Genomic DNA, 13845 nt, shown 5'->3' with positions numbered 1-13845 from the left:
CCACTTTCCTGTGTTTGAGCAGCCAGTGTACTTTCAGCAGTACACTTGCCCAGCAGTACTTTGAAGTCCATTCTTACAGGCTGAACATGGATTTCAATAATTTATATAAATGTGGGTTGTGCTCGATCACTGCAACTTCCAGCTACTGTACATAGGAATGAGACGGTTATAGGAAAGTGCCACAGCAACAGTGCCCCAAGAAAGGAAAGGGGCACCTTTAAAAAATTGGGTAAAAGCAGGCCAAGGAACTTCAGAGGGAATGGGACATACAGGAAATGAAAACATCTCTTAGCAAAAACAAATGGAGCAGCACTGCTCTTGATCAGGTTCAAGTGCTGATCAGTTGTCTCATGATATTTGTACACTGCTCATAAGGTTCAAAATCATATCCTCAGACACAGATCATCTGACACTTGCATGGAATTTTTGAAAATGCAAGATTTCTGAATGATAAATTAGTCCCCCAAATTTTTTCTTTTTTTTTTTTTTTTTTAAAAAAAGCTAATTTTGCAGTCAGGTTTCCATGTAAAAGGGTAGGTATTTAGCCACCTCAGCACTGATTAGTTTCAGATGTCTAAGCTCTGTTGCACATTGCTTCCCATGGCTTCACTCTACAAAACATATTTACAATGTGAAGATACATCTGGAAGAAGTCTACATTTCAAGGGATTTACAAATCTGTCTTGTATCTTTCTCCTGAAATGACTCACAGACCCTGTCCCCTTGTCATTTCATTTGTCCAGCTTAATGGTCCATGGTCTACTTAAATGCAGCTCAAAATACTATGACTGAGCAGCAGATTGAGAGTTCCTCTATGAGATATGTGCAGTTATTCACATCTTCAAACTATGAAGAAAGTCTGAATTTTTAGCTTTTCGAGTTTCTTAATTTGTTGTCTCAAAAATAGTTATCTTCTGCTCTCGCAGAGTTACTTAAATTTCACATATTCAATCTAATGATCTTGTAAGGCTCGAAGTGAGTCTTAACTACTGGGACATCCCCAAGTGAGACACGAGAACGGAGTTTGATGCAAATGCAAGAGGTTTATTTTTCAGTGCGTTGGGATCGACCTTCAATCAGCCACTCATGGCAAGTGACTGGAAGGTGACCCGGATGGCTATAACAAGCAGTTTTTGTACTTTTTAGAGGTGCAGGTTACATCAGTAAGATTACAGTTTAAACTTATTGGCTAAGTATATTGACCTTTGAATCTATTGTCTAGCAAGCATATGACATGCATTCAAGCTCTATCTGGGACCAGAAGGTCAAGTAACTATCAGTCAGTACATTCTGTGGATTTTCAAGAATGTCACTGCTCCTCCTGAGAACTGCGGGTGGAGAATAGAACTTGGCCTATCCTTGACCGGAGATGGGGAGCTTGTATTTGGCCTAATCTTGACCTGAGGCAGGGAGTGTAAAGCTGGAGAATGCCCTTAGGGTCCTTCACAGAAACTCCTTAACCTACCTACCTATGAAGAAATTCTACCAGGCCAAGCCTCTTAATAGCTCTTCTTACACTTCAGTAAGAACTAGGGTCCTACAATCTCAAATTTTTTAACTCAGTACACATTTCTGACATATGAACACTTCCCATATTATAGGCTTCTTCACATAATCTTGATGCCTGTTTGTCTCCGTGGTCTGCGAGCCACCCTTGAACATGTTTTATGAGATTACCATTGAAGTGTGCTGCTAGAGTAGGTGTTAATGAGCACGCAGGCCTAGCAGATGCATTTTGTGCTACAGCAGCTGCAGTTGATGCATTACTACTACAAGTATGATTTGGACCAGGTGATGGACTGCTCTGGCTACTTAAGCACTGAAGACTTCATGCAGAGACAGAATAGTGACACTGGTCAGCAGTTACAGGCTGCTGTGTAGCTGAAGTGACACTGGTCCTTGCTTCTTTACTGGAGCACTAACCTTTGGCTGTGATGAAACAGGTGGAGTACTAATCAAAGGTTTAATGGGGACTGTGTTGGTTTGAGGTATGCTTATTCCTGGAGGTACATAGGGTCTTGGGGATGAAGCATCAGAAGTTGGAGATGTTGGAGACTGATTAGATGGCTGGGCTTGTGTAGAAAGCTGGGCAGCTTGAGAAATCAGCAAGGTGATGTTGAAAGCAGATGGTCCAGCAGTAAGAAACTGGTGGATGATATATATACTGCAGGGAAGCTTGTGTTACGGCTGCTGTAAGAACTTCATTTATTTTGGATGTGTCCACATTAGAATTATCAAGCTGTAGCATGGCTTGCAAAGCAGGAAGCAACTGTCTGAAAAGATTTGGGTCCTGAAGTAATGGAGGTATTGTCGACTGTGGGAGGGGAGAAGCAGGTACCGCTGAAGCAGATGTTGGAGGCGCAGATGTAGGGTTCAGGCCAGAGGCTGAAGATGTGGAAGGAGTTGTGCCAAGAATGCGATACTGATTTGTCTCCTAGAGCAGATGTTCCACTGGTGAACCCACTAGTGGCTGCTGCTTCATCACCTCTCTTCAGTAACCTCTGTCTTTTGGGAAATTAACTGCCAACTTACCTGCTTCTCTTTGTCTCTGTTCTCTTCCAAGCCACTCTTTTGGTTTCTCCCATTGTGAAACTTCTGTAGCCAATTGTAGTAATATTTTTTCCAGATGAACTAACGTGCTCAGGCCAATCATCTGCAGAATCCTAAGGTGCATCTGAAGCTTTGCTTGGATTATTGCTTGGATTAGAAGAGTGTGAATTTGAATTATGAAGAGCACTGTGGTTGTGTGACTTTTCTTGAGGAGAGTAACTGGTCCCACCTTCCCTTTCTCTAACTCTTTGAGTTTGTTCATTTTTGGCCTTATTGTGACCTGTGCTGTCACTGTATTTGTTTTCAGGGCTATTAGATCTCCACAACATTTTGTTTGGTGGTGAAGGATATGGCATCTTGCATCTTTTCATGTCTGTGATCCCTACTGGGGTGACTCATCGACTGATATTTAAGTGCCTGTAAAACATCACTCCCATCCCCCACCCCGGAAAGGCTGAGAGTTCCCCCTCCTGTCGTGACAACCATCACCAAGTCTCTGGTGTTTCCTTGCATACATTACCATCAATGCCAGGCTGTGTGGTGTATGGTGTGTGGTGTATGTGTTGTGTGTTGTGTGTGGTGGTGGTGGGGGAAGAGCGGCCATGAGACGGGCACAGGACTTGGTGCACCCTCAGCAGTTCTTAGCACCTCCCTGTTACTGATGCTGGTGGTACCAGGCCATCTCCCTCTGGTCACCACCATTTAGGGTCCACCAGGGCAGAGGTGCCAGGTGCCAACTAGAGTGCGGTAGCATGAGCAGGAGGGGGGCTCCAGTCTCTGTGGAGAGCCGAAGCACCTCCTGCACCTTCCCCCTCCTCCTCCACTGCTCCCTTCCTCCCACCCGCACCTGGACATGGGTGCTTCTCGCTACCTCCTGCCTCTCTACCAACTACATCCATGAGACTTGTGGTTCTCTGTCATCAACATGAGCTGAAAACTTTAAAGAATATACTAATCTTAGTCCTTGTAATTATCAATTTTCAAAATTAAATAATAAATGAATAATGCAATATATAAGTGTGTTATAAAGCTAACACATTTACATTTTAGTTCATAGGATTATTTTTCAGTTCTGAAGAATGCCCTCAATATTAGACATAATGTATACTCTAAGAAAGACTTCGTTTCTCAATCATCAATGGTAGAACTTCTTTGCTCATATAGTTGACATGATCTCATAATCTCTGGCTGGCTTGGAATTCATCATGTAGATTAGTCTGGCCTCAAACTCGAGATCCACCTGCTTCTGCCTCCCCAGTGCTGGGATTAAAGGTATTCACTACCATACCTAGCTGGTAGACTATAATTTTATATGTGCATAAATGTCATTCAGAATGTTAATTGGAATATGTTGGAGAAGTACTATTTTTGCTTCAGCATATGGTTTAATTTTAATTTCACAGAACTGAGTTTCCTAAAGTATTCACATGTTGTTTCTGAAAGATATTGTCCAAAGAAAGACAAAAAATTCAAAATGTCTTTTATAACCAAACTGTTAGCATAAGCATGGCGCCTTAAAAATGGTAGTGAAGGAGCTGGAGAGATGGAGAGCACTGGCTGCTTTGGAGGACCTGGGTTTGGTTGCCAGCTCCTACACTGTGGCTCACAAACACCTGGAACTCCAGTTCCAGGGAATCCAGAGCCCTTTCTGATTTCTATGGGTACCAGGCATTCATGTGGTATATAGACATGCATGCAGGCAAAGCATTCATACACGTCAATCAATCAATCAATCAATCAATCAATCAATCAATAAATAAATAGGAAGAGGTGCTTCTCCCTTGAATATAATCTTCCTGTGATGTGGTTCATTTACAGTCACAAAGAGTCAATAGTAGAGTTTTACAGATTTTTTTTCTTTTTCATTTAAATGGGACTAAATAAGCTCATTTTACCTTTGTAAAAAAGATATTTTCGAAGCATTTGTAATGAACTATTATTCATAGTTTTACAGTTTTTGTTCAGTTTCTAATTTGTTTCTACCTAAGAAAGGAGACATTCTCCATATAATTGAGAAAAGGCCTGATGGTTGGTGGCTGGCTAAAGATGCTGAAGGAGGTGAAGGTCTCATTCCCAGGACCTACTTGGAGGTTAGTCCTGATCATTTATGCCTTCCAACTAAAGTGCTTCCATTTTGATGGTAATGAGGTATACAGCTGTCTTCTGATTTGTTGGTAAGTGGATGGTTTGAGATAGAGAATTGGCTTTAAGTTTAAAGAGACAGTGAGTAGGGGAACTGTGCTCACCCCCATCCCCCTGGGGCATGCTGTGAGCCCTGGAACACTCCCATCACGAGGGGGCTTTGGGTTAGTGCTGTTTCAGGCACCGTCCACCTTAGTTGTTAAGTCAAGGTCTCTCATTGGGTTGCATATAGGCTACCAAGTCCCAGGGACCTGCCTGTCTCAGCCTCCCCAGTGCCTGGTGTAGTCAGAAATTCTTTCAGAACAACGATGGAAAGTTGGAGAGCAGGCAGCCACTGCTGTGATGGCCCATACACCATTTAGATTTGATTTGTTTTATCAATTTGCCATTACTTAAGAGTGTCTTCCTTTATGTTTGACCATGCTGGCTGTGGTCATCAAACCTAACCTCATTCTGGTTTTATTCGTATTTATTATACTCTTTGTTGGAGTCCACAAACCACACAAACACCGGTCTCAGTCAGACAGGGAGAGTTTATTGAGCATAGGCCCCAGGACTGATCCATCAGGGCTGCAGTCCAGACTTGGGAACTAAATTTTGATGTTAAGTCAAGATCCTATAGAGCGTTTTAAGCCTGGGATATACAAACATCTGTGCCAAGTTACTCCATCATCCAGGACGTAGGGAGAGGGCATTTCCTTAGGAACATGTCTTCGTTGTACATTTATCCTGTTCCTGTTGGTTGGGGTATCCAATTGTGGTGGGGGGTTTGCCTTGTATAAAATTCATGTCTTAACTTGTCGACCACAATGTCAGTTACTCACATACATGTCTGTTGTGCCAAAAAGGATGTCAGTTCCCAGGGAGGTCTTGGAAACGTACTCAGAATGGAAGTCCTATTTTAAATAGGTGCAGCTGCTCTGTTATGTCGGGCTCCATCCCAGGGGCAGCTTATACAGGCCACACCATAAAAGCTCATACAGAGGTACAAGAAGTGCTGTGAGTAGTTGGTTTGGGTCCAAGCTTGTTATGGGTAACTATACACAGGTTCTAACTGACTTCCATTGCGATTGGTTTCCAAGAGTGCACATCATCTTAGTAACAGGGTATATAATCAACTTGGGCATGAGAAAGTTTCCTAGTAACAGCAGAAACAACATATGAGAAAGTTTCCTCATAATATTAGTAACAGAACAAAATGACAGGCTAGCCAGGTAACAGTTACTTAGGCCTTAACACTCCTTGTTTTCTATTTATATCATTCCTTATTGAATATAACAGCTGTTATAATATTAATGAAGATATTATCCTTTAGGCATATGTATTTGATATTTTTGTTGGCTTTCATCTGTGTGTATTTTTGTTAGCTAAATCTGTCAGTGTTGTGTTTCCAGTTATGACTTTTGTTTTATATTTTGTATTACTTCTAAAGAGTGTCCTCATTCCAAGACTGATTTTTTTCCAGAACTTTTACTGATTTCTCTTAATTTTTAATTTAGACAGGTATGTAAGTTAGACTTGCCTTTCTTCTCCTCCTCCTCCTCTTTTTCTTTCTCCTCCTCCTCTTCCTCTTTTTCTTCCTCCTCTTCTTCCTTCTTCCTCCTTCTTCCTCCTCCTTCTTCCTTCTTCCTCCTTCTTCCTCCCTCTCCTCTTCTTCATTCTCCTCTTCCTCTTTCTCCTCCTCCTCTTCCTCTTTTTCTTCCTCCTCTTTATCCTTCTCCTTCTGCTGCTTCTTTCTTTTGTTTTTTTTTTCTCTTTTTTCTTCTTCTTGAACAGGATCTTGCTGTAGCAACCATGCGGGGCTAAAACTCATGATCCTCCTGACTCAGAGTCCCAAGTTGTGGGACTACCATGCCTGTATATCATTTTTTCCAAATAGTGACATTACCAAACACATGTTACAAGCTTTACATACAAATATCCTCATCTAGGCTGAGTACTGAGTACTGATATTTTTGTTGTTTGATTTTTGTATTGGCTGAAAATCACTTTTGTATGTCCACAATTTCTCAGCCCTATAATAAAGAAGACAAGCTGGAATCAAGCGAAGGCAGTGAGGAGGATGGTGAGGAGGGTGACGAGGAGGGTGGCGGTGAGGACGGTGAGGACGGTGAGGACGGTGAGGAGGACGTGGAGGTGGTGGATGAAACTGCAGATGGAGCCCAAGTGAAACAGAGGTATGAAATGTGAGAGGGCGTCTGGGTACTTAAACCTGTGTGTGCGTGTTCAAGCATGTGTTAGTTCAAGTATGTGTTAGTGGGTGTATGTGCAGGCATGTGCATGTGCCTGTGTATGTGTTTGTGAGGGAAACCTTGGATAGTGTACCCCAGGAGCTATGCACCTTGATTTTTGATGTTGGATCCCTCTTGGGCTTGGGGCTGCCTAATTAGACTGGGTGAACAGTGAGCCCCAGGCACCTTGCTGTCCCCACCTGGCCAGCTCTGAGATTAAAAGACACAGCACCATGCCTTGCTTTTTATGTTGGCTCTAGGGTTTTGAACTCGAGTCCTCACACTTACTTGGCAAACATCTTACCAACTTAAAGCATCTGCACCTTCGGGAACTTTTGGCTTTAATTTTACTGTTATAAATAATTCAACACTTTCTTGAAATGGAAACAAATTTTGCTACTTTAATTTTGTAATTCTTTTAGGGCATTTAGTCCTAGCTGGGCCTCCCCTGAGAAGACCATTTAGTTTTCAGAGCTGATTGGTGACTCCACACTTGTTTTTGACTCCCTGTTGAAATAGGCCTAACTGGTCCCTGCACTGACCTTGCTTCTCTGTCTCCCTAGAACTGATTCCCACTGGAGTGCGGTTAGAAAAGCTATCTCAGAGGTTGGTACCTCCTGTATCCAATTTGTGTCTAATAATATTGATGTATTTGACAAGTAAGGCTCTCCTTCCGCTTTCCTGGGCCCATGATGCAAATAGCATCCTCATTAAGTCGTTTGTATAAGAAGGAGAGAATCTCGTCTGTGATATGATTTGAGAGCTTGGAATTATCCTGTGTTCCTACATTAATTTTCTATCATTTTGGAATATGAAAGTTGAGCTACTTAAAAACATTTTAAAAGACATCAGAGTAAGAAATTACCCACAATTTGTCATTCAGAAATTATGTAATACTGAAATTTCTCCCAACCCCATAAGTCACCCCTCTAGCAGTGTAGTGAGTATCTTTCCTCACTCCTCATTCCCCTTCATTATCAGGGCTGCTGTGAGTGGGTGGGCAGTGCTCACACACAAGTGCTTATTAGGTGCTCTGGTCACCATTTGTTCAGTGACATGTGCTGTGGACCTTGACAGGACTGGGGACACTTTGGTAGCTAATTTAGAACCCAGAGTTCTGTTCTCTAGTCACTATGAGAAGTCACAGTTATTAGGAGAGACCAGGGTTCATAATGAGTTCCCCCTCTAGGAATTTGGGCTTGCACTACAGTATTTTGTTTTTCTTTTTCTTTTATTGTTTTAAAGATTTATTTATTTTATGTATGGGAGTACACTGTTGCTCTCTTCAGTCATACCAGAAGAGGGCATCAGATCTCATTACAGATGGTTGTGAGTCACCATGTAGTTTCTGGGATTTGAACTCAGGACCTCTGGAAGAGCAGTCGGGGCTCTTAACCGCTGAGCCATCTCTCCAGCCCCCACTGCAGTATTTCTTACTTCACAATCTGTACTGTTTACATTTTCCTTTTGGGTTGCAGTAACAATAGTAACAAAAGAGCTACAAAGGCAAGAAGAGGAATAGCAACAGGTCTTTCATTTTCCTCTCTTCAGCAGATCAACACAGTTGATGTGTTAGCCACAATGGGAGCCATTCCTGCAGGGTTCCGGCCTTCCACACTCTCCCAGCTGCTGGATGAAGGTAACACCAGCTTTCAGTCTCTGTACCCTTGTAGTTCAGGAGTCAAGGCTGAATTCTGATTCTTCTACAGTTGTCCAAACAAGTTGTGTGTGTGTGTGTGTGTGTGTGTGTGAGTGAGAGAGAGAGAGAGAGAGAGAGAGAGAGAGAGAGAGAGAGAGAAAAGATATCCTGTGTATATATATGCCAAGGACAGAGGTCAACACCATGTATCTGCCTCAACTGTGGCAAGGCCCCCTACTCAATTTGGCTAGACTTGCTAGCCAGGAAGCCCCAGGGATCCCCTGCTTCTGTACCCCAGCACTGGGATACAGGCGAGTGTCACTGTACTGGTCTTGTTTTGCCTGGGTTCTGAAGGATAGAACTGAGGTCCTCAAGCTCACATGGCAAGCGCTTAGCTGATCTGTCTCCCCACAGGCCAACCTCACCTTCTTGAGAGTGCATATTTTCCTCATCCTTCCCGTGGCTGCACAGACATGACTTCTTATTTACTTGCCCTTCCCTGTATCTGTAGCCAACCTCTTCCCGCTTTCCTCCTCCTGGTACTTGCCCATCAGTGCTTCCAGGATTCCTAATCCTGTGGCTAAAGCCTTAAAAGGTGCACCCCAAGCCCCAGCCCTCTGAACCAAAGCCTTCTGTGTAGTGTTCGCTTCTGTTTCTGTCTCCTTGTCTGTTCTGGGCTTTCCTGGTGCTTGAGAACTGTCCATAAGCTGCTGGTGGCAGGTGTCTCCTAGGTACTGAGCTGGTCAGTGGTCCTTGGAGGTCTTCTTGACGTTACTTCTGATGGAATGGTTCTTCTCTGTTCTAAAAGCCCACCCCTTTCCATCCTTCCCAGAGATGCTTGCCGTGGGTTGTGTTGGTTTCCCCTGAAACCCTTCAAACTCAAGTGTGGACTTTATCAGTCCCTTCACTCCCTGCAAGCTAAGGCGGGAGAGCATACCTCTCCCGTTCACTGTTGTGTCTCTGGCTTTTAACATAGCACTTGGCACAGAGCAAGGGCTCCAGAACTGTTTCTTGAGTAAGTAGTGCTTTCTATTGTGGAGGCAGAAACAAGAGGGCAAGAAGTTCAAATCATTGGCTTTATAGAGAGTTAGAGGGCTCTTGTATTTATAGCAAACATTGTCTCAAAAAAATAATTTAAAAAAGTGAAACCAGTTATGTAATTTCCCCCCTCAAATCTCTAAAAAGTGATTACAGATTTCTTACATTTTGCACACGTATTTGAATACATCATCACTATCATGAAGCATGTTTTTTGTCTAACTCTCTTAAAGCCGCCTTGAAGTGATCTTTCCTTTTTTTTTTGGTGTGTGTGGGGGCTGGGGGTGGTGAGATTTGTCCTGGAACTCACTCTGTGGACCAGGCTGGCTTCAAACTCAGAGATCTGCCTGCCCCTTCCTCCTGAGTGTTGGGATTGAAGGCGTGTGCTACTACACCCAGCTAAGGTGATCTTTGCATCTTAAAGTTCTGTGCCTTGTTTTACTGTACAAACATATCGGTCTCAGGATATCAGCCATCTCAGGAGCTGAGCTCTAGTGAGTGCGTGACTTTTCAGTGTCTTGTTCAGCTTGTCGTGTCGCAGCATGGACTCGAATCTGAGAGAATAAAAGAGTGTTGTTTCAGCAGGGGGCCGCTTTCGAGCAAGCTACTTCTTGCAGCCGGAGCTCACGACATCGCAGCTGGCCTTCAGGGATCTAACGTGGGATGCCAAGGCAGGCACGGTGCGTGTGGTCACTGTTGGCAAGACAGTGCCCAGGGTCTCTCCTGTGGCAAGTATGCACATAGCATGCAAATTGACAAGTACATTGCAGAGAACACGCTCTACTTCTGGAAGATATTTTATAATTCAAAACTCTACCTCTACTTTATCTTTCTTTTTTTCTGTTGTTTTCTTTCATTACAAAAGAAATAATCCTAACTTATATATTAACCATTCCTTTTTTTTTGAGTCATTTCTTACTATGTAATTCCAACTATCCTGCCATTGTTTTAAAAAAGATTTATTTTATTTTATATTGTATATGAGTACATTGTCACTGCCTTCCAACACACCAGAAGAGGGCGTCAAATCCTTACAGATGGTTGTGAGCCACCATGTGGTTGCTGAGAATTGAACTCAGGATCTTTTCAAGAGCAGACAGTGCTTTTAATTGTGTGTGTGTGTGTGTCTGTCTGTCTGTCTGTGTCTGTCTGTGTCTGTGTGTCTGTATTTGACTGCATGAATATGTGTATAACATGTGTACCTCGTACTTGCAGAAGCCAGAAGAAGGAGTTGAGTCCTCTTAAACTGGAGTTACAGACAGTTGTGAGCCACCATGTAGGTGTTAAGATTCTAACCCCAGATGTCTAGGAGATCAGCCAGTGCCTTAACCACTGAACCATCTCTCCAGCCCTCTCTCTTTACCTCAGTTTTTCATATGTAAAAATGTGGTGTTTAGAATAATAACAATAATTGCTTGAACACAGAGTTATTGTGGGAATTGAATGATAAAGAACGGCGTTTGACATGTAAGAACTCAATAAATGTTAGTGCTACAGTTCGGTGAAGTGTCTCTGTCGTGGGACTTTGCTGGGGAGATATTTCTGATCACCCCTGATAGAGAAGGCCATGACAGACCAAAGAAATGATTCCATGAAGTCCACTGTGAACCAGTCCATCTGTGGAGTGACTTACAAGAGCATGGGTGACTTGTGTAGCTTTGTCACTGAAAAATCACATCTCAGCATGGTTGGTGGCTTAACAAAAGCTCAACACGCACACACGCACACACACGCACACACACACACACACACACACACACACACACACACACACACACGTGCACGCACGCACGCACGCACGCACGCACACACACTGGAATCCATAGGCAACTACTCCACCAGGCCTCCCCCAGCCCAGCGGTTATTTAGTTTTTATGGCCTCAGAAAGGGGTGGTCATACTTGAGGTTTCTAGTGCTCTGATAACAAAGCAACTTGGGGAAGAGGAGACATTTCCTCTTACCACTCTCAAGACCCCTGCATCACTCAGGGAGCTCAGGGCAGGAACCTGGACACTAATGACTTGTCCCAGTGCTAACCTGTGCATGCCCATACACATCTTACAGAATGACTCAGAGACAGATAATATTTTTACCTATGAGTCCTGTGTGTCCTTTTCATTGCAGTTTATAAGTTAATTAAGAAAAAAAAGTATGCAGCTTTCAAATGTAGCTCCATGAAAATTTACCTCAAATGACTGATTTTTATTTTAAGTGAACTTCACCAAAAGTATGTTGTGCATATATGCTTGTGTAAAATTTTTTTGTTTTTAGTCTATATGTCTTCTTTTTATTCCTTTGCTTGCTTGCTTTTTTTTTCCCTAAAGAATTGTTTGTTTATCTTATGTATATGAATACACTGTCTCTGTCTTCAGACACACCAGAAGAGGGCATCAGATCCCATTACAGGTGGTTATAAGCCACCGTGTGGTTGCTGGGAATTGAACTCAGCACCTCTGGAAGAGCAGTCACTGCTCTTAACCACTGAGCCATCTCTCCAGCTCTTGTTTGCTAATTTTTTTTTTTTTTTAAAACAGGATCTCATGTAGCCCTGGCTGGCCCTGAACTTCTGGTCGTCCTGCCTTTACCTCCTAAGTGCTAAGATTTCCAGAGTGTATTACTACACCTAGCTGTGTTTGTTTGCTTAAGGTGTATTTCTAAAAGATGTTTTAGAAATGTATTTTGTTTTAAATAATAAATAAAAATAAATTTTGTGCTTAATTTTCCTTTCAGATCATGTCAAGACCAAGTCGTGTTTCATTGATTCTGACCCTATGGAGCTGTAAAATGATTCCTCTCCCAGGAACAAGCATACAGGTCCTCAGCAGACACATCCGCCTCTGCCTGTTTGACGGCAGCAAGGTAGGAGCTAAATCCATGAGAACTGAGTCAAGATGCCCTGAGTACAGTAAAAGAATTCTATTAGTATCTATCTATCTGTGTCTCAATCTCTATAGATACATTAAGCAGCTACTGCCTCCTCTCCCCCCCACCCCCACTCACTCCCTCTGTATACACATATCCGTATACAGGCACCCACACCACACATATATAGTGCACCCCACACTGCTTCTGATTAAGTAGGTTTGACTCCCGGCTCTTTGGTTGGTGATTGTGGTATTGTTACATCACAGATAATGTATTTAAGATTCTAATGCTTATCTCCTGCTGTTATCCTCAGCTGGAATCTAACTAGAGCTCTACCATTTTGACAAATACGCGTACATCATTGTAACCAGCTCCTTAATTAAGAAAACAGCACCACCATGTCTATACAAAGCCCACCCTACCCCTCCTTGATTCCAGAGACTCTTTCCCCAGTCCCAAACAAAAGTCAGAAGGATTTTTTTTAAATAAGTATCTTATGAAAAAATTCTTAGTGCCCAGACAGACATTTGTAACTTTAACTGCAAATACTGGATAGAATAAAGACTCAAGTCAGTTGCCTAAGCTACCAACTTAAAAACCTAGGCATAGAAAACTGAGAATCAAAAATCAAGAAGATGAAATTGCAGAAATTAATAAAATAGGAGAAAGGATGAACCGTAGAGAAAACATTAAAAAGTTGTTTTGTTTTTGTTATTTTTTTGTTTTTGTTTTTGTTTTTGTTTTTTGTTTTTTTGTTTTTTCTTTTTTTCGGAGGTGGGGACCGAACCCAGGGCCTTGCGCTTGCTAGGCAAGCGCTCTACCACTGAGCTAAATCCCCAGCCCCCTTGTTTTTGTTTTTAAGAAGCAAATTGAAAGATACATTGTAAGTAAAAGAAAGTGGTTTTTGGTTTGGTTTGGGTTGGGGATTTTTTTCTGGTTTGTTTGTTTGTTTGTTTGTTTGTTTGTTTGTTTGTTTGTGTCTTTTGAGACAGGATTTCTCTGTGTAGCCTTGGCTGCTCTGGATTTGCTTTGTAAACCAGGCTGGCCTGGAACTCTCAGAGATCTGTTTGCCTCTGCCTTCCAAGTTCTGGGATTAAAGGTGTGTGCCACCACGCCCAGCTGAAGAAATTGTTTTTAAAGACAAAACAAAACAAACAAACAAAAAACAAATTACCAATATCTGAATAGAAATTGAGTCATTAACACAGATCCTTTAGATATTAGCAGGCAGTTTGGGATCTCACAATCAGTTCTGTGCCAGCAAATTTTGTAATACTGAAAGTGTTTCTTTGGAAACTATAATTTAATGAAACTAAAGTAAAAATGAGTAATGTCTGTGTAAGGAATAAAAGCTTAATAAGAAATCTTTCTCAAGGGGTT

At 42.3% G+C, this 13845-nt stretch overlaps 1 protein-coding gene and 1 pseudogene across 4 annotated transcripts in view; one reads left to right on the top strand and one right to left on the bottom strand.

The window, feature by feature from the left end:
- Positions 1 to 13845, top strand: part of Nphp1 (nephrocystin 1) — a 55799-nt gene that overhangs the window by 18240 nt on the left and 23714 nt on the right. The window contains exons 8-13 of one of the 4 annotated variants that reach the window (XM_032904175.1): positions 4539 to 4640; positions 6706 to 6869; positions 7487 to 7529; positions 8478 to 8562; positions 10186 to 10280; positions 12331 to 12459. In XM_032904175.1, coding sequence (XP_032760066.1) covers positions 4539 to 4640; positions 6706 to 6869; positions 7487 to 7529; positions 8478 to 8562; positions 10186 to 10280; positions 12331 to 12459 — 618 coding nt within the window. Of the gene's footprint in view, positions 1 to 4538; positions 4641 to 6705; positions 6870 to 7486; positions 7530 to 8474; positions 8563 to 10182; positions 10281 to 12330; positions 12460 to 13845 lie in introns of all 4 variants that reach the window. The other 3 variants (XM_032904174.1, XM_032904173.1, XM_032904172.1) reach the window with 3 other exon arrangements.
- On the bottom strand, positions 842 to 3088 carry LOC116901942 (annotated as a pseudogene).

This window comes from Rattus rattus, chromosome 5, assembly GCF_011064425.1.
Source record: "Rattus rattus isolate New Zealand chromosome 5, Rrattus_CSIRO_v1, whole genome shotgun sequence".
Classification (NCBI taxonomy): domain Eukaryota; kingdom Metazoa; phylum Chordata; class Mammalia; order Rodentia; family Muridae; genus Rattus; species Rattus rattus.
Note: the sequence above shows the minus strand (reverse complement) of the source record. Positions and strands in the feature narration are given on the sequence as shown.